This window comes from Ictalurus punctatus, chromosome 26 (assembly GCF_001660625.3).
Source record: "Ictalurus punctatus breed USDA103 chromosome 26, Coco_2.0, whole genome shotgun sequence".
NCBI lineage: Eukaryota > Metazoa > Chordata > Actinopteri > Siluriformes > Ictaluridae > Ictalurus > Ictalurus punctatus.
Window position 1 is genome coordinate 1,412,606 of NC_030441.2, and position 21,373 is coordinate 1,433,978.

At 41.9% G+C, this 21,373-nt stretch overlaps 1 protein-coding gene across 5 annotated transcripts in view; it reads left to right on the forward strand.

Annotated features, from left to right (window-relative positions):
- Window positions 1–21,373, forward strand: part of LOC108261261 (interferon-induced protein 44-like) — a 30,318-nt gene that overhangs the window by 5,468 nt on the left and 3,477 nt on the right. For 2 of the 5 annotated variants that reach the window (XM_053676168.1, XM_053676167.1), the window contains 10 exons: window positions 781–945; window positions 1,272–1,372; window positions 4,588–4,713; window positions 6,922–7,009; window positions 18,355–18,388; window positions 18,629–18,827; window positions 19,182–19,331; window positions 19,533–19,704; window positions 20,296–20,396; window positions 20,941–21,340. In XM_053676168.1, coding sequence (XP_053532143.1) covers window positions 912–945; window positions 1,272–1,372; window positions 4,588–4,713; window positions 6,922–7,009; window positions 18,355–18,388; window positions 18,629–18,827; window positions 19,182–19,331; window positions 19,533–19,704; window positions 20,296–20,396; window positions 20,941–21,123 — 1,188 coding nt within the window. In that variant the 5' untranslated portion in view covers window positions 781–911 and the 3' untranslated portion in view covers window positions 21,124–21,340. Of the gene's footprint in view, window positions 1–780; window positions 946–1,199; window positions 1,373–4,587; window positions 4,714–6,921; window positions 7,010–7,552; window positions 7,587–18,354; window positions 18,389–18,628; window positions 18,828–19,181; window positions 19,332–19,532; window positions 19,705–20,295; window positions 20,397–20,940; window positions 21,341–21,373 lie in introns of those variants that run through there. The other 3 variants (XM_053676166.1, XM_053676165.1, XM_053676164.1) reach the window with 3 other exon arrangements.

Sequence of the window (21,373 nt, forward strand, 5' to 3'; positions counted from 1 at the left end):
TCAGAGTTTGGATAGTGCCAAGTTTCCTCTGATGAGACGCCACACAAAAAGAATGATGAGCCTGTTCGGCTTAACATACATCTGTGAACAAGCATTTTCTCTGTTAAATCAGAACAAAAGCAGATTGAGAACCAGAATGGCTGATAGCCATCTCTGTGAAGTCCTTCATGTCTCAACCACCAAACTTTCTCCTGACATTTCAGCCATCCTTCAATCCAAAGGACAGCATCACTGCTCCCACTGAGTGCAACGTTCTTCACATTATAGGTGAGTTAGAAATAGACACACAGTTACGACACCTGTGCCACCTACAGGCCTGTTCGTTCCACTGCACGGGCAGTGCAGTTCCAGTTATTAACCTGACTCTTTGCAAACACACACAACTGACATTGTATTTAATTCATGTCACACTTTTTACTTTAATAATAAACAGTTCTTTATTCATTTTAAATTTTAAACCCTAAACTGTTTGTTCGTATTCATGTGTCAATATTTCACCTCTAGTGTGTGGCCCGGCCCTTTGTTTATTTTTCTATATTTGGCCCTCACTAAAAAAAGTTTGGACACCCCTGATATAAAGTGAGGGGAACATTTTACTCTCCCAATATGACACAAAACAGTTATTTTTAGCATTGTTACCGTATATAATGTTAATATATATGACGTTAGAATACTGTTCATGTAGTCAGTCTTTATAGTACAGCTGGAGTTCTGTAGTAACCTACACTGATTTTTGCACAGTAAAACATCTGTAATAATTATTCTTTCACCAATTTGCAGTTTAATCCTGTTACTCCCACGTCTGAGAATGACTTCAACTACAACAAAAACCCCAAAACTTCTGATCAAACCTTCTGCCTGGTCAACATTATACCTGCAAACAAAGTGTGGACCAAAAGCTTATTCAAAAGATGAAACGGATCCGTGAGGTGGCTTCAGAGTATAGTAAGTCCTGTTATTATAGTCAGAGGTAAAGCTACAACAGAGTTTTCTGATCTTCAGGACAGAGGAGATTATGATTAGTGGTTTCTCAGTAACACGACAAGCTGTGATTTTTATCTTAACATCAGGGGAGAAAATAAAGAGAGACTCGTAAGAGAAAATGTTTATAGCTGCGAGAGCAGAAGCGATAACAGAAGATAACTTCTATCGTGGATGTTCCACAACACTGAATGCATCTAATTAATAAAACTTATTTAATAAAAATTGTAATCAGTGATAAATGACTGTGATAAGAATTAATCACTGCAGGTATTCATCCTATTGTACAGATTTGCCTCACGTAATCATCTTGACAAAAGAGGACGAAGCCTGCAAACTGGTTAAAGAGGACCTAAGAAAGGTCTACACCAGCAAGAAGATCAGAGAAAAGGTAATTGTGTAATTAAATGGTGTATATTAGTGTCACATTGTGGTGAACTCGCAACTGCAATTCCCAGAATGCAGTGCCAAATACAAACATGGCCGACAAGAACTACACTTCCTGGCCATGCACGAACTCAAGTTCAAACAATGACATGGATGTTCTGATCCTCAAGGCGCTCGATCAGATCGTGAATCTCACCAACGATGCTCTGGAAAACCAAAACCCTAGTGAGAACTCTGAGTGAAGACCTTTTTTTTGTTGTTGTTCTTTTCCACCCCTACACCAGTGCAGAGTATTTAGGACAGTGAAAAGACATGAAATTGTGTCTAAAGTACATTATTAAAGTAAAGCTAATTTATTCTACTGTAATCATAACTGGTTTGTGTTTCTGTCGCTGTCACGTTCCTACTGCACTCTGGACTTTTTATATTCCATTAAATTAATAAATATAATGATGTTTGGTCCTACTTATTTTTTAAGATTTATACCATTACACTAAACATGTTTTGACAAATACAAATAGCACAAACACGAGTAATGTACAATACTGTTTCATAGTTCATACATAAATATGCAGGACTAGAACACCCAAAGAACGAATCCTCTTTCATTAACTACCAAGGAACTCTGACTAACTACTCTCTCAGTAATTAGGGCTAGGCCTCGGGAAATAAACTTAAGGAAGAACACCTCCAAAGAGGGGGAAACAAAGGGTTACGCCACACTGGACTTGAACCTGAGGCTGGAGGATTGAGAGACCAACATGCAGCGCAGTGAACTACCAACCCTGCAAAAACAGACCATGGAGTGGACCTAGCCAAACGCTCACGAGGAGTAAACTGAAAAATAAAAGGTCAGAGAGGACCGACTTACAAAGGAAATAAGTAAACAAGTTTTTTTTAAAGCAAGGAACTGGAGAAATCCAGAGGAACCCCAAGAGACAAGGTCCAAGAGGTTTGATCTGACACAGCGAGAAAGCTGCAGAGAGACGGGAAACCTCAGAGATAAACTCGAGAGTATTTACAAAATTACCGGCTTAGCCTCAATACAGCACTCAACAAGGAGAACTTCCTAGTTCTTCTTAGTTGTCCGTCGTGGCGACGAAGACCATTTTGTCATCAGAGATGAAGCATGCGTAGATGGCTGGTCAGGCCAATCTTTGCACGTAAAGTCCTAAGGCAGGTTGGACAGGGGATGGGGTGGACGTCTCTGGGAAGGTTGCTGGCACGGGTTTTTCTGGCTTGCCTCTTTCGTTCGGCTGCAGCTTTCCAATTTATCTCACACAGCAAAGAGCCCTTGTGGATGGAGGAGCGCCAGGTGTCACGATCCAATGCAGTCTGTTCCCAGGAGGCAGGATTGATGTTAAACGCTTTCAGTGAGGCTTTAAGGGTATCTTTGAAGCGTTTCTTTTAGCCTTCTTGGCAACGCTGACCTTGACATAGAGGAGTCTCTTTGGTAGACGTTGGTCTATCATGCGTATCACACGTCCTGCCCAGCGTAGCTGGGTCATCATCAAGATGGTGAAGATGCTTAGGAGGCCTGCTTGATTGAGAACCACAGTGTCTGGGACTTTGTTCTGCCACTTGATGCCAAGGATTTTCCTGAGACTGGTGGTGTGAAAATGGTTCAGTTTCCTGGCATGACGTTGGTACACTGTCTACGTTTCGCATGCATACAGCAGTGTGGGGAGCACAACTGCCCTGTACACTTTCAGCTCGGTCTGGATGCTGATGCCTCTTCGGTTCCAAACCTTGGCATACAATCTCCCGAAAGCTGAGCTGGCTCTCGCAATGCGGACGTTAACTTCGTCATCTATTGTGGCATTTTGTGACAACGTGCTGCCGAGGTGAACTTGGTCACTGTTTTCAGTCTCTGACCATTGACAGTGATGTTGGACTCTGTATAAGGCTTCCCTGGGCTGGCTGAAGCATGACCTCAGTCTTCTTGGTGTTGATGGTGAGAAGGAAGTTTGTGCAGACACTAGAAAACCTGTTAACGCTGCGTTGCATGTCCGTTTCTGTGCTATTGTTAAGGGCACGGTCATCAGCAAAGAGGAAGTCCCTGATGATGTCTGTCGAAACCTTGGTTTTCACTTGGAGCACACTGAGGTTGTACAGATTACCATCTGTGCGGTACTTGATGCCTATCCCAGCATCACCGTCTCCAAAGGCGTCAACCAGCATTGCGGAGAACATGAGGCTGAACAGGGTCGGCCCCAGGACACAACCCTGCTTGACACCGTTTAGCATGTAAGAAGCCCTTCAAGCCTTTCAGTACAGTCACAGGTGGAGCTGGTTGCTACTCATCACTGAGGGGACAAAGAAAAATTGGTTGTTAGTTTTTTTTACATGTCACCAGCACAAATTCTACAAATATACTTTTATTTAATAAAACAATGTATTTACAATTGAAACATCTGCTATGAGCCGGGGCCCTGTGTGTGTGGAGTTTGCATGTTCTCCCCGTGCTGTGGGGGTTTCCTCCGGGTACTCCGGTTTCCTCCCCCAGTCCAAAGACATGTATGGTAGGCCGATTGGCGTGTCTACAGTGTCCGTAGTGTATGAATGGGTGTGTGAATGTGTATATGATTGTGCCCTGCGATGGACTGGCACCCTGTCCCGGGTGTACCCTGCCTTGTGCCTGATGCTCCCTGGGATATGCTCCAGGTTCCCCTGCGACCCTGAAAAGGAGTAAGCGGTAGAAGATGGATGGATGGACATCTGCTATGAGATGTTCCACTGGCAACAATCCAGTATCTACAATTTAATGTTAATATTATTTACACCACAGTGGTACTCAATGCTCGATTGGTCAGACGGTATTAATGAATCTTTTATAACAGGAACTCTGACAGTAGTTCCAGACACAAGATAAACCACAGGTTTATATTAATGAGAGTCATTCTAATTCTTCACTATTTCTATAGTAACAACTTACAGAGTAGCAAAATAAGAAGAGAGAGACTTTTTTGTTGGCGTTTGTGTTACAATGAATTAATATATTTTGGGGCCTCGGGACCAGTTTTCTTTATCATGTTGCTGTAGACAGTGTGGAAATAGACAGGGTTTTGTTAAATCCGATGTCCTGACATTTCATCCTCCCAGTCAGATAGTCCTCCCAGGGCTACTAGCCAAGAACTGATCACAGAAAAAAAGTGAAATAATCATAGAAAGCCCTCACTGGCCTTCAGCATCAGTCATTATACGTTTGTATTTTTGTAGATGGAGACGTGCAGGAATCTGCTGGGTATTCCAGTGAACCACATCTTCCCTGTTAAAAACTACCATGAGGAGATGGACACAGACGATGACATGGATGCTCTGATTCTCAAAGCACTGGATCAGATCGTGAGCGTCGCCTGCGATGCACTGAGAAAAAAAACATCTCTGACCTCTGGCAAAAAATCTGAGTAAGGACTCGGATCCCAAACGCCTCAGTGGCATTAGTGCAACACAGAGTGCTTTACAAAGCATTAAAAACACATTAGGATTACAGTTATTTCTAAATGGAGAAGGGTACCAAGTATGTGTGGTGGAAGGCTATGTACAACCACATTGTAGGGGAATTATTCAAAACTTAACTAAGGAAGATTGAGTGAGCAACAGGATCCTAGTCCCCTCACCCAGTGCTTTTAGTCTCTGTACAGCTTGTGGTTGTATGTTGGTATCCATCGTGTTGCAACACAGTGATGCTCAAGATGAGGTGAGCTTCAGGATTTGTTCTGTAGCACAGCAGCCACCTGAAGTGTGTGTATAGATAACAAGGTCAGTATAGTTTGGTCTTTATCCCTTAGGAAGAAAACACGACACTTGCTTACCAGTGTTCAGTTGAAGATGGGAAGCATAATGTCCATCAGCACTCATAACTTGGATGAGGCGCTGAATGTCCAGCAGAGGGCAGAGTAATGTCTCTCCACCCAATGACCCTTAGCGATCGTGCTCACGCTCAAGACTGAAGCTTGATCCAGCGAGGCCGCAATCCCGGCTAACGGAGATCCAGTGGAGAAAACGGACAATACACGACCCTATCCGATAAGTCAGCCAACTCTTCTCACACCATAAGTAATGGCATCCGTTACGTTTTGAGTTCGTTTGAACAACCAAAACAAAACTTTATGTGAAACAAAGAAAACACTGGAGTATTCGACTAATAACAGCTAATAACTCTATAAGCGGTAACCGGCCTATTTCCCCGCTCCACACACACAAACACGAAGGAAAACCCGTTTCATCGCCTTCTAGAACAGACTCGTTAAAGACAAACTGATTTTTAGAAACGACGTACTGTGTCTCTGGAACACGTCAGGGGTCTAAACTGAACTTTTTGTACTTCTGTAATATTCCCGAAGTTCACTCATCTGCTCAACTCCCGCCGCTGCTCTAATTCCCTCTCACCCCGCCTCTCTTCGCACAAAATGGCGGTGTACACGTCATCGCAATATCAAAATAAAAGTCTTTACCGAATAGACTTTGTAGGCTCCCCTACATATGCATATGCAATATTCGATTATGTTATGTTACTTTAGTTACAGTTAGAATAAGACAAAGATTTCACTCCCTTTCAGAGTTAATACACCGTAAATGTAAGACTCTGCCCAGGATGTCTCACATGTCAGTCTCAGTCCTCAGTCCTTCAGTCCAGCAGATCAGCTGTTTATAAATCAGATTTGAAAATCAGCAGAATTAGCATGTTAGCCAAGTTCTTTGGTCTGTGGTTTGAAATCGTGCCTTGCTTTTCGTGCTGTCGCCATTAATTACAGATTTAAGTGCATTTTAATAACCTTTTGCAGCACAAAACATAACATCTACAAATATGTAATATTGTATTAGAGATGTCTGAATGAAACAACAGATTGTTTACTTTTGAGGCCGTTGTCATTATTTGCATGATTATTAATTTCTGTATTATTTAAATAAACTGTACCTGAGGTGTTAAAACTCTACATTAATATAAGACATTAATATAAGACCACTACTACAAAACTGCACAACAGCAGCTGATGTAAACACACACAAAGTGCACCCGGAAATGACCTGACTTCCTGTAAAGAGTAAGATCATGTTTAAGGGTGTAAAAATAACGGTGAAACGATGTGAACAACTTTCAGTTTCAGTTTACAGTAAATCATGCTCTTTCAAGAAAGGTGTGTGTGTGCATCTGTGTGTGTGTGTGTGTATGTGTGTGTGTGTGTGTGTGTGTGTGTGTGTGTGTCTGGACAGAAAGTGAAAGTGGAATAGGGTTCAAAAACAAGGTATAAGAGTGGGGACTGAGGAAGCTGCTCTAACTGTCGACCCAGTCAGAAGCTGTGAGTACATCTTTACAAATCTTAATTAACAAGCAAAATTAAACTTGGAGTTATTTTTATTTGTATGACTACACACACACACACACACACACAGATGCACACACACACCTTTCTTGAAAGAGCATGATTTACTGTAAACTGAAAGTTGTATATATATAAACTTTTTTATTATTATTTTATTTATTTATTTATTTTTTGCTGGAACATTAAAAACCTTTTCTTACATTGCAAAATCTACTTTTCTCATCAGCATTGTTCATCTGGATTCATTGAACTGAATAAAATGGGAGGGTCTGAGTCTACACCTCAACAACCTCAAACACCTCCACCGCCTCCAGGTGATTCTTAGTCTTATAATATTTATCGGATGATGATCAATATGTTAACCTTAATATTACATACTGATACTGTTTATTATTTACTCCCGATTTAGCCTAGTTATTAATTAATTTATTTTCCCAATTATGGGAGTTAATCTAGGATTGAGAATGTGTAATGCACGAGTACGTGATGTGACTCGACTAAAATCATGGAGCACAGCATAAAATGAACATTATTTGGAACAGGTTTAACATTGATGCGTTTCTCATGCTTTCTAGATAGATTAGAATTTCTGGGATGAAAAACTATCCATTTATAACAACAACAACAACAACAAATGTAAAAACAGGAGTAAACTTGTTGCAGTGTCTCTGTTGTAAAAATCCTTGTATAAAGACAAAAGTGTATGTGTCTAGCAATCAGGTCCATTTTTTTTAAACATGGAAATATATTGAATACTCTGCATGTTCATTGACTTAGAAACTTACATGTAAACTGTATTTCACATATAAATGCAAAACTGTAACCAGGGTGACATTATTTTTTTCTTTGTTTTTAAGAATTTGATAAGCCATGGAGGATAATGCCTTGGGGGTGAGTTGTATTAACTTCCATAAAGAAATGTTCATATTTCAGTCTCAAATCCTGTTAGATTTTGACAAAACTGTCCATTTCTGCTCACTTACTGTATCAGTGTGACATATTCTGATTTTCTTTTATTATTGACGATTATTGACTTCTTCTTAATTAAAAGTTCTTCTTCAGTCACTAACTGCCAGGAAATTAAGTGGCAGGATGGTACGATCCTTGTGTGACGTTTTGTGTTTTTGATAGGAACAAAGACAGTTTAAGAGAGAAACTGAGGAACTTTAAGCTCTGCAGTTCTGACGTAAAGTTTGTCAAGCTTCTGATGGTTGGTGAAGTTGGAGCAGGAAAGTCCAGCTTTATAAATTCAGTCAATAATGCTTTCCAAGAGCGAATCACCAGTGGGGCTCTTGTTGATGCACCAACTGGAACCACTTTCACAAAAATTTTAAGTACGACTTCTCAAGATCTGGTCACTGGTCTGATTTCTTAATGCAGACAAAGCAGTTTGATTTAAACTAAGGTCATTTTCACACTTCCAGACAAAAGTTTTCAAGCTCAGGACTGATTCAGAGATACAATCCCTGGTCCTCTTGAAAAAGTCGGTCTATGGCTCGCTTCAGCCGAACATTGGAGTGGTCCAATGACATGTCTTTGAAAAAAAAATTTTAAACACCCTGAAAGCCTTAGTGTGTGGACCTCAGCTCTTAACGAGGCACAGCACTGTACAGTTCAATATTGTGTTTAATATGGAATTTGATCCTGAGTCAGAATCATATACAATCTGTGTCTTTTTCTTACAGTACAAAACCCATCATATCATGGGGAAGGACGGCTCCCGTTTACCTTTTGTGTTCAATGACGTCATGGGACTTGAACCTGCCAATGAACAAGGCGCACATGTACAGGACATCATCACAGCCTTAAAGGGGTTTCTTGAGGAAGGATATAAAGTGAGGGGAACATTTTACTCTCACAGTATGAGACAAAACCGTTATTTTTAGCATTGTTACGGTATATAATGTTAATATATATGACGTTAGAATACTGTTCATGTAGTCACTCTTTATAGTACAGCTGTAGCTCTGTAGTAACCTACACTGATTTTTGCACAGTAACACATCTGTAATATTTATTCTTTCACCAATTTGCAGTTTAATCCTGCTACTCCCGTGTCTGAGAAGGACTCCAACTACAGAACAAATACCAAAGTTTCTGATCAAACCTTCTGCCTGGTCAACATTATACCTGCAACCAAAGTGTCACTCATGGACCAAAAGCTTATTCAAAAGATGAAACGGGTCCGTGAGGTGGCATCAGAGTATAGTAAGTCCTGTTATTATAGTTTAGAATCATCTTGAAATGTTTTTTTATATTGGCACAATTATTCCCCAAAAACATACCACTGTGTGTGATTTGGTCCGAAGGTGTTGACTGTTTTTCTATAACAGCAGCCCTGACTGTAGTTCTGACTGCAAAACAAATCACAAGTTTAGATTAATCCGTTCATTCTAATAGTTTCTATAGTAACAACTCACACAGGGACTTTTATTTGTTCTATGGAAGGAGTCTCCAGTTTCAACACTTTGTAACAGTCAGAGGTAAAGCTGCAACAGAGTTTTCTGATCTTCAGGACAGAGGAGATTATGATTAGTGGTTTCTCAGGAACACGACAAGCTGTAGTTTTTATCTTATTAACATCAGGGGAGAAAATAAATAGAGAGGCTCGTAAGAGAAACTGTTAATTAATTAATTAAAGTTAAAACTTTAATTAATAAAAATTGTAATCAGTGATAAATGACTGTGATAAGAATTAAACACTGCAGGACGTGCTGTTATAGGAAAATCATCTTCATATCATATTAGAATTCCTGTTTTAGTCTTATTGTAGATAATAAACTGTTCATCCTATTGTACAGATTTACCTCAAGTTATCATCTTGACAAAAGTGGATGAAATCTGCCCTCTGGTTAAAGATGACCTAAGAAAGGTCTACACCAGCAAGAAGATCAAAGAAAAGGTAATTGTGTAATAAAATGGTGTATATTAGGATTGTAACTGATTACAATATTGGTATTGAACAGATATGTTCTCAATGAATGTAAATACTGATATGAATAGAAGGCAGTTCTATTTATTTGGCTCTTTTTTTAATCAAATAGAGCTCAATATCACCATATTAGAATATTTACTTTCACACAGCACAAAGTAAAAGTAAATCTTCCTGGAAGTCATAAAGGCATTAAAATGAAATGGATCCCAGATTGATCTCACAGCAGCACTGTTTCTCCGCTTCACAGTAGGTTCTGATAACGAGTCTAGTGAACTTCTGGAAAGTAACAAACCCCAAAAACTGAAGTAAATCTAATAATTAAATATTATTAGATGTTGCTGTCAGCTATAAACAGCAAAAAGCTTGTCAGTGCATCTGTTTGAGTTAAATAAAGTTCTGTTCTGCAACTTGTGATTTGTTATAATTGTGGTAGATTTGATAATTTATCAGTTAAATGAATTGTTTGATTCATTGTTGCTTTTTTTATAAATATTTTCAGATGCAGGAGTGTAGTAATCTGCTGGGTATTCCATTGAGCAACATCTTCCCTGTGAAGAACTACCACGAGGAGGTGGATACGAACGATGACATGGATGTTCTGATCCTCAAGGCGCTCGATCAGATCGTGAATCTCGCCAACGATGCCCTGGAAGACCAAAACCCTAGTGAGAAATCCAAGTGAAGGCTTTTTTTTGTTCTTTTCCACTCCTACACCAGTGCAGAGTATTTGTGACAGTGAAAAGACATGAAATTGTGTCTAAAGTAAATTATTAATGTAAAGCTAATTTATTCTACTGTAATCATAAATGGTTTGTGTTTCTGTCGCTGTCACGTTCCTACTGCACTCTGGACTTTTTATATTCCATTAAGTTAATAAATATAATGATGTTTGGCCCTACTTATTTTTTAAGATTTATACCATTACACTAAACATGTTTTGACAGATACAAATAACACAAACACGATTAATGTACAATACTGTTTCATAGTTCATACATAAGTATGCAGGACTAAAACATCCAAAGAACGAATCATTTTTCATTAACTACCAAGGAACACCGACTAACTACTCTCTCAGTAATTAGGGCTAGGCCTCGGGAAATAAACTTAAGGAAGAACACCTCCAAAGAGGGGGAAACAAAGGGTTACGCTACACTGGGCTTGAACCTGAGGCTGGAAATATGTAAACTGAAGCCTTTTTTTGGTTTTCTTTTTTCTAAGCAAGGTGTTATGCCACGGCGAATTCGCGGCTACATTGCCGACGAGAACTACACTTCCCGTCCACGCCTGCGCTCGAGTTCGCCAGAGTACTGAGTGCGAACACCTGCGCTTCGCCCAAGGTTATATAAGACCTCGTTAACGACAGCTCGGTGTGAAGTAAACGCTCAGTATCTTCAACGCTACCGTTCTACCAAGCCTTTGTTTACATTTTGGATTTCCCTGGTTCACGGATTCCTTTCTCGTACCTGACCACGATTCTCTGGATTACCGCTTTCAGATTGTTTACGCTACGTTGACTGAACACGGCGACGATTTCTGCAATTCCCTGCTGCTGCCCTGCCCGCGCTTGTCTCCTCGCAAGGTAATGTGACAGATTACTTCGCCGTCTATGGAGGCAGTGGGTAACTCAGACTGGCAACGCACCTAGCAAAACTGCGCGATAAATGCACAGCAGGCTCAGATAGTAGAACTGACCCAGAGATTGGAGCGCCTAGGCTGCTAACGTCCAGTGTTACACTGTCCACCATGACCCACACCGGAGCACTACGCTGGTGCGCCGGGGTGATGCAAGGGCTTCATACTGCAGTGCCAAATGTTCTTTGAGAGCCACCCGGAGATGCCGGAAGCACGCAAGCTCACCCATTTCATGGAGCTACTCACAGGACGCGCCCTGGAATGGGCTACGGCGGAGTGGGAATGAGGGGGCGGGCAAAGACCATCGCTAGTGGACCTCTTCTCCCGTTTCTGACATGCCTTTGACCATTCCCCTGACGGCTGGGAGACTGGCCAGGAACTCCTGGCGATCATGCAGGGCTCACATGACATGGTAGACTACGCATTGGAGTTCCGTACCATCGCTACAAGAAGCGGATGGAATGAGCTGGCGTTGAAAACCGCGTTCCGTCAGGGGCTCAATCCTGAGCTGGTTCGGGAGTTGTCATGCCGGGGTGAACAGCTGACCCTTGATGATATCATCGACCTGGCAGTGAGGCTGGATCGTGTACGCCGTACGAACCGTCCCGCTCGGTGGAGCACTGTTCCATCCGAGCCAGCCCCATCAGAGGAACCCATGCAGCTTGGTCGCACCCGAATCCACGAGAAAGAGAGAGAGACGATGAAGATAGTCGCGGTGCTTCCACTGCGGTGAGAACACCCACGTCGTTCGCCAGTGTCCACATAGGAGGCCACGGGAAAACGAGAGGAGCACAGCCAGCCAACCTTGTCAACCCCTCGGGGGAGTCCAGTCCATTTCTTTAACTCTCATGTCTTTGTCTTACCTGTGGTGATCAGACATTCTGTCCAGTCTGTTTTCCTTGCAGCGCTCATTGACTCCGGAGCAGCTGAGAACTTAGATGAGAGAACGGTATAGACTCTCGGCCTCCCAATAAGGCCCCTACTCCAACCTCGGGAGGTTCGATCGATCGACGGGTCCCCAATAGGGGGCGGGGTCATATCACACTGAACCGCTCCGATCAACCTACAAATTAGTGCCCTTCACCACGAGACCCTCGTCCTGTACGTCACCATTTCCACTAGGTACCCCATTATTCTCAGCCTGCCCTTGCTCGAATGTCACAATCCTCAGCTATTGTGGGCGGACAAACAGGTCACCAAGTGGTCTCCATACTGTCTACAACACTGCTTGACTGGCCCTACAGTCCCCATGGCCACCACGACGGTGGAGAGTCCCCTGTCTCATGTCCCTGTCACAGTCCCGCTAGAATATCGTGAACTCAGTGAGGTGTTTAGCAATGAAAGGGCAAGCGGCTTACCACCACACAGGCCCTACGACTGCGCCATAGACCTCTTCCCTGGAGCTAGCCCACCGTGGGTCCGCATGTACCCACTCTCCAAGATGAACACCAGGCCGTGGAGGAATATATTCAGGAGGCTCTCCAACAGTTGTATATTCAGCCGTCCACGTCTCCCGTGTCCGCCGGATTCTTTTTTGTTCAGAAGAAAGGAGGGGTCTTCAACCATGCATTGATTATCGGGGTCTCAACCAGGTAACAGTGAAGTACTGTTATCCTCTGCCTCTAGTACCCGTGGCCCTGGAACAGCTAAGGTCCGCGACCTTTTTTACGAAGTTAGTCTTACGCAGTGCTTACAATCTGATCCGCATCAGGGAGGGAGATGAGTGGAAGACGGCCTTTAGCACCACCTCAGGGTACTATGAGTACCTGGTCATGCCGTATGGGCTCGCTAATGCTCCCTCAGTCTTCCAGAACCTGATCAATGACATCCTGAGGGACATGCTTGGGCGGTGCGTCGTCGCCTACATCGATGACATCCTAGTGTGTTCGACATCCTATGAAGAGCACACCAGGCATGTCCGACAGGTGTTGCACTGCCTGCTGCAGTATCAGCTATATGTAAAGACTGAGAAGTGCGAGTTCCACCAGCGCACCATTTCTTTATTGGGGTATGTCATTAGTCCGGAAGGGGTCGCCATGGACAAACGCAAGGTTCAGGCGGTGGTGGAGTGGCCCACTCCCCGAACCATCAAGGAATTGTAACGCTTCCTTGGCTTCGCAAACTTTTATCAGCGATTCATCCGGGACTTCAGTAAAATGGCACAACCCTTGACGTCCCTCCTGCGGGGTAAGCCTCGGTGACTTAGTTGGGACCCCGATGGCCAATGAGCTCTGGACAAGCTCAAGCGGGCATTCACTATGGCCCCATCCTCCGACACCCAGATCCCTCGAAACCGTTCGTCGTGGAGGTTGACACGACGGGGTGGGGGCCGTACTGACTCAGAGGTTTTGGGACAGACCCAAGTTGCACCCCGTGGCATTCTTCTCACGTAAACTGTTGCCCGCTGAACGAAATTATGATGTGGGGAACCGTGAGCTCCTGGCCGTCAAGTTGGCCCTAGAGGAGTGGAGACACTGGCTGGAGGGGGCCGACCATCCGTTCATGATTTACACTGACCATAAAAATCTAGAGTACCTGAGAACCGCCAAGCGGCTCACGCCCCGCCAAGCACGCTGGTCTCTGTTCTTTTCCCGGTTCCAGTTCACTCTATCATACAGGCCGGGAACAAAGAACTCGAAGGCTGATGCTCTGTCCCAAATCCACTCTCCTGAATGTCGAGCAAACCATGAAGAGTATATCATGCCCCCCTCCAGTGTTGTTGGCAGCATAGAGTGAGTTCTAGATCAGGCCTTAGCTCGCTTCCCCAAATCACGAGTCCCGACAGTCTGTCCTCCTGGGAGACAATTCGTGCCCACATGCTATCGTTTGGAACTTGGCCCATACGACACTTGCAACAGGGCATCCGGGAGCTCATCGCACTTATTGTGTCCACATGTTCGGGCCCTATCGGCCAGAAAGCTGGTCCCGCTTCCCATACCCATATGCTCATGGTCACATCTGGCTCTAGACTTCATCACAGATCTGCCAGAGTCTCAAGGTAACATGCTGATACTGGTGGTCGTGGATTGGTTTTCCTAATCGCTACGCCTGATTCCGCTTCCAGAGCTTCCATCGGCCTTTGCCACAGCCGAATTACTGTTCCAATATGTTTTCCGCTACTTTTGCATCCTGGAGGAGATTGTGAGTGACAGGGGGCCGCAATTCACATCTCGAATATGGGCCAGTTTATGGAGAAAATGGGAGTGACCGTTAACCTCACATCCGGTTCTCACACCCAGGCCAACAGACAGGCAGAATGGGCTAATCAGGAAGTCATACGGTTACTTCAAACATTTTGCGCCACCAAACCAGAGGACTGGAGTCACTTCCTCCCGTGGGCGGAATATGCACAAAACTCCCTACGACATTCCACCACCCAGCTCACCCCTTTCCTGTGTGTCTTGGGTTATCAGCCGCCTTTGTATCCCTGGAACGCCTCCACTACTGACTCACCAGCAGTAGATGAGTGGTTCCGCCAGAGTGAGCAGGTCTGGGAACGTGCCCATCAACAGTTGATGCAGGCCTCCCACATCGCCAAACAAAAGGCAGACAGGCGCTGCAGGAGTCACCCCAACTACCAACCCGGGGATAGACTTTCCACGAGAGACCTGAAGTTGCCACTCTCGAGTAGGAAACTGAAACGCAAGTATATCGGCCCCTTTCAGATCCTGAAGCAGATTAACAAGGTCACGTACCGCCTGGACCTACCAAAGCACAGCCGCATCGCCCCGTCATTCCATGTCTCTCTCCTCAAGCCGGTGACGCCGGGTCCCTTGGCCACAGTGGTTCCGGAGGACTCGCCACCGGAACCACTAGAGATTGAGGGCCGCCCAGCCTACCGTGTCCACGAGATCTTGGACTCTAGATGTAGGAGAGGAGGACTTGAGTATCTGGTAGACTGGGAGGGTTACGGCCCAGAGGAGCAGTGCTGGATCCCATCCCGGGACATTCTGGAAGTACAATTGCGCGAGGACTTTCATTTTGCTCACCCAGAGTGACTGGGACCCCGGAGGAGAGGAAGACCTCGGAGGAATCCATCTCCCGGAGTGAGCCCTTTGTGGGAGGCTCTGTTGCGCCATGGCGAACTTGCGGCTACAGCACCGAAGAGAACTACACTTCCTGTCCACGCCTGCGCTCGAGTTTGCCAGAGTACTGACTGCAAACACCTGTGCTTCGCCCAAGGTTATATAAGACCTCGTTAACGACAGCTCAGTGCGAAGTAAACGCTCAGTATCTTCAGTGCTGCCATTCTACCAAGTCTTTGTTTACGTTTCGGATTTCCCAGGTTCACGGATTCCTTTCTCGTACCTGACCACGATTCTCTGGATTACCCCTTTCCGATTGTTTACGCTATGTTGACTGGACATTGTAAGTCGTCACGGACTTCTCACGCCGATGATTTCCGCGTCTCCCTGCTGCTGCCCTGCCCGCGCTTGTCTCCTCGCAAGGTAACGTGTCACAAGGAACTGGAGAAAATCAGAGGAGCCCCAAATGACAAAAGTCCAAAAGGTTTGGTCTGACACAGCGGCTTAGCCTCAGTTCAGCACACAACAAGGAGAACTTCAAGACTAAACGTTTGATTAACGTTGCCACTAATCACTGGAGAACAAACTTTTTTTTTTTTTAACGTCACCAGCACTGCAAATGTCTTTAAATTTTTTAAAATGTATTTACAATTTAAACTTCTGCTATGAGATATGCTAGGTTCCACGGGCAACAATCCAGTATCTACAATTTAATGTTAATATTATTTAACCCACAGTGGTACTGAATGCTCGATTGGTCAGAAGGAATTAATGAATCTTTTATAACAGGAACTCTAACAGTAGTTCCAGCCACAAGATAAAACACAGGTTTATATTAATGAGTCTCAATCTAATTCTTCACTATTTCTAGAGTAACCACTTACAGAGTAACAAAAATACAGAGACTTTTACATTTTTCCCTTGTGTTTTATTTCTTTCCTAATATTTATGGTCGTCAGCATCAGACGTTATATGTTTGTATTTTTCTAGATGGAGACGTGCAGGAATCTGCTGGGTATTCCAGTGAACCACATCTTCCCTGTTAAAAACTACCATGAGGAGATGGACACAGACGATGATATGGATGCTCTGATTCTCAAAGCACTGGATCAGATCGTGAGCGTCGCCTGTGACGCACTGAAAAAAAAAGACATCTCTGACCTCTGGTGAAAAATCTGAGTAAGAACTCGGATCCCAAACGCCTCAGTGGCATTAGTGCAACACAGAGTGCTTTACAAAGCATTAAAAACACATTAGGATTACAGTTATTCCTAAATGGAGAAGGGTACTAAGTATGCATCGCTAAAATAAGAGTAATGTAATATTCTGTCTTTATGGAATATATTCGATTATGTTATGTTACTTTAGTTACAGTTTGAATAAGACAAAGATTTCACTCCCTTTCGGAGTTAATACACCGTAAATGTAAGACTCTGACCAGGATGTCTCACTCCTCAGTCCTTCAGTCCAGCAGATCAGCTGTTGGGAAATCAGATTTGAAAATCAGCAGAATTAGCATGTTAGCCAAGTTCTTTGGTCTGTGGTTTGAAATCGTGCCTTGCTTTTCGTGCTGTCACCATTAATTACAGATTTAAGTGCATTTTAATAACCTTTTGCAGCACAAAACATAACATCTACAAATATGTAATATTGTATTAGAACTGTCTGAATGAAACAACAGATTGTTTACTTTTGAGGCCGTTGTCATTATTTGCATGATTATTAATTTCTGTATTATTTAAATAAACTGTACCTGAGGTGTTAAAACGCTTCATTAATATAAGACATTAATATAAGACCACTACTACAAAACTGCACAACAGCAGCTGATGTAAACACACAAGGAGTGCACCCGGAAATGACCTGACTTCCTGTAAAGAGTAAGATCATGTTTAAGGGTGTAAAAATAACGGTGAAACGATGTGAACAACTTTCAGTTTCAGTTTACAGTAAATCATGCTCTTTCAAGAAAGGTGTGTGTGTGCATCTGTGTGTGTGTGTGTGTGTGTGTGTGTGTGTGTGTGTGTGTGTGTGTGTGTGTGTGTCTGGACAGAAAGTGAAAGTAGAATAGGGTTCAAAAACAAGGTATAAAAGTGGGGACCTGGGAAGCTGCTCTAACAGTCGACGCAGTCAGAAGCTGTGAGTACATCTTTACAAATCTTAATTAACAAGCAAAATTAAACTCTGTAGCATTGAATTTGGAGTTATTTTTATTTGTATTACTACACACACACACACACACACACACACACAGACAAACACACACACACACACACACACACACACATACACACACACACACACACACACACACACACACACATATTTTCTATGTATATAAAACTTTTTAATTATTATTTTATTTATTTATTAATTTTTTGCTGGAACATTAAAAACCTTTTCTTACATTACAAAATCTGCTTTTCTCATCAGCATTGTTCATCTGGATTCAGTGAACTGAATAAAATGGGAGAGTCTGAGTCTACACTTCAACGACCTCAAACACCTCCACCGCCTCCAGGCGAGTCTTAGTCTTATAATATTTATCGGATGATGATCAATATGTCAACCTTAATATTACATACTGATACGGTTTATTATTTACTCCCGATTTAGCCTAGTTATTAATGAATATATTTTCCCAGTTATGGGAGTTAATCTAGGAGTGAGAATGTGTAACGCAGGTGTACGTGATGTGACTCGACTAAAATCATGGAGCACAGCATAAAATGAACATTATTTGGAACAGGTTTAACACTGATGCGTTTCTCATGCTTTATAGATAGATTAGAATTTCTGGGATGAAAAACTATCCATTTATAACAACAACAACAACAAATGTAAAAACAGGAGTAAACTTGTTGCAGTGTCTCTGTTGTAAAAATCCTTGTATAAAGACAAAAGTGTATGTGTCTAGCAATCAGGTCCATTTTCTTTTTAAAACATGGAAATATACTGAACACACCGCATGTTCATTAACTTAGAAACTTACATGTTAACTGTATTTCACATATAAATGCAAAACTGTAACCAGGGTAACACTATTTTTTTGTTTGCTTTTAAGAATTTGATAAGCCATGGAGGATAATGCATTGGGGGTGAGTTGTATTAAATTCCATAAAGAAATGTTCATATTTCAGCCTCAAATCCTGTTAGATTTTCACAAAACTGTCCATTTCTGCTCACTTACTGTATCAGTGTGACATATTCTGATTTTCTTTTATTATTGACAATTATTGACTTCTTCTTAATTAAAAGTTCTTCTTCAGTCACTAACTGCCAGGAAATTAAGTGGCAGGATGGTACGATCCTTCTGTGACGTTTTGTGTTTTTGATAGGAACAAAGACAGTTTAGGAGAGAAACTGAGGAACTTTAAGCTCTGCAGTTCTGATGTTAAGTTTGTCAGGCTTCTGATAGTTGGTGAAGTTGGAGCAGGAAAGTCCAGCTTTATAAATTCAGTCAATAATGCTTTCCAAGAGCGAATCACCAGTGGGGCTCTTGTTGATGCAACATCTGGAACCAGTTTCACAAAAATTGTAAGTACAACTTCAATATATTCACTGGTTTGATTTCTTTATGCAGACAGATAAACCAGTTTGATTTAAACTAAGGTCATTTTCACACTTCCAGACAAAAGTTTTCAAGCTCAGGACTGATTCAGAGATACAATCCCTGGTCCTCTTGAAAAAGTCGGTCTATGGCTCGCTTCAGTCGAACATTGGAGTGGTCTAATGACATGCCTTTAAAAAATTTTTTTAAACACCCTGAAAGCCTTAGTGTGTGGACCTCAGCTCTTAACGAGGCACAGCACTGTACAGTTCAATATTGTGTTTAATATGGAATTTGATCCTGAGTCAGAATCATATACAATTTGTGTCTTTTTCTTACAGTACAAAACCCATCATATCAAGGGGAAGGACGGCTCCCGTTTACCTTTTGTGTTCAATGACGTCATGGGACTTGAACCTGCCAATGAACAAGGCGCACATGTACAGGACATCATCACAGCCTTAAAGGGGTTTCTTGAGGAAGGATATAAAGTGAGGGGAACATTTTACTCTCACAGTATGAGACAAAACAGTTATTTTTAGCATTGTTACGGTATATAATGTTAATATATATGACGTTAGAATACTGTTCATGTAGTCAGTCTTTATAGTACAGCTGTAGCTCTGTAGTAACCTACACTGATTTTTGCACAGTAAAACATCTGTAATATTTATTCTTTCACCAATTTGCAGTTTAATCCTGCTACTCCCGTGTCTGAGAAGGACTCCAACTACAAAACAAATACCAAAGTTTCTGATCAAACCTTCTGCCTGGTCAACGTTCTATCTGCAAACAAAGTGTCACTCATGGACCAAAAGCTTATTCAAAAGATGAAAGAGATTCGTGAGGTGGCTTCAGAGTATAGTAAGTACTGTTATTATAGTTTAGAATCATCTCGAATTGTTTTTTTTTTATATATTGGCACAATTATTCCCCAAAAACATACCACTGTGTGTGATTTGGTCCAAAGGTGTTGACTGTTTTTCTATAACAGCAGCCCTGACTGTAGTTCTGACTGCAAAACAAATCACAAGTTTAGATTAATCCGTTCATTCTAATAGTTTCTATAGTAACAACTCACACAGGGACTTTTATTTGTTCTATGGAAGGAGTCTCCAGTTTCAACACTTTGTAACAGTCAGAGGTAAAGCTGCAACAGAGTTTTCTGATCTTCAGGACAGAGGAGATTATGATTAGTGGTTTCTCAGGAACACGACAAGCTGTGGTTTTTAACTTAACATCAGGGGAGAAAATAAAGAGAGAGGCTCGTAAGAGAAACTGTTAATTAATTAAAGTTAAAACTTTAATTAATAAAAATTGTAATCAGTGATAAATGACTGTGATAAGAATTAAACACTGCAGGACGTGCTGTTATAGGAAAACCATCTTCATATCATATTAGAATTCCTGTTTTAGTCTTATTGTAGATAATAAACTGTTCATCCTATTGTACAGATTTGCCTCAAGTTATCATCTTGACAAAAGTGGATGAAGCCTGCCCTCTGGTTAAACAGGACCTAAGAAAGGTCTACACCAGCAAGAAGATCAAAGAAAAGGTAATTGTCTAATTAAATGGTGTATATTAGGATTGTAACTGATTACAATATTGGGATTGAACAGATATGTTCTCAATGAATGTAAATACTGATATGAATAGAAGGCAGTTCTATTTATTGGGCTCTTTTTTTAATCAAATAGAGCTCAATATCACCATATTAGAATATTTACTTTCACACAGCACAAAGTAAAAGTAAATCTTCCTGGAAGTCATAAAGGCATTAAAATGAAATGGATCCCAGATTGATCTCACAGCAGCACTGTTTCTCCGCTTCGCAGTAGGTTCTGATAACGAGTCTAGTGAACTTCTGGAAAGTAACAAACGCCAAAAACTGAAGTAGATCTAATTATTAAATATTATTAGATGTTGTTGTCAACTATAAACAGCAAAAAGTTTGTCAGTGCATCTGGTTAAGGAGTTAAATAAAGTTCCGTTCTGCAACTTGTGATTTGTTATAATTGTGGTAGATTTGATAATTTATCAGTTAAATAAATTGTTAGATTCATTGTTGTTGTTTTTTTTTTTTTAATAAATATTTTCAGATGCAGGTGTGTAGTAATCTGCTGGGTATTCCACTGAGCAACATCTTCCCTGTGAAGAACTACCACGAGGAGGTGGATACGAACAATGACATGGATGTTCTGATCCTCAAGGCGCTCGATCAGATCGTGAATCTCGCCAACGATGCTCTGGAAGACCAAAACCCTAGTGAGAAATCTGAGTGAAGGCTTTTTTGTTGTTGTTGTTGTTCTTTTCCACCCCTACACCAGTGCAGAGTATTTAGGACAGTGAAAAAGCATGAAATTGTGTCTAAAGTACATTATTAAAGTAAAGCTAATTTCTTCTACTGTAATCATAACTGGTTTGTGTTTCTGTCGCTGTCACATTCCTACTGCACTCTGGACTTTTCATATTCCATTAAATTAATGACATTTGGTCCTACTTGTTTTTTAAGATTTATACCATTACACTAAA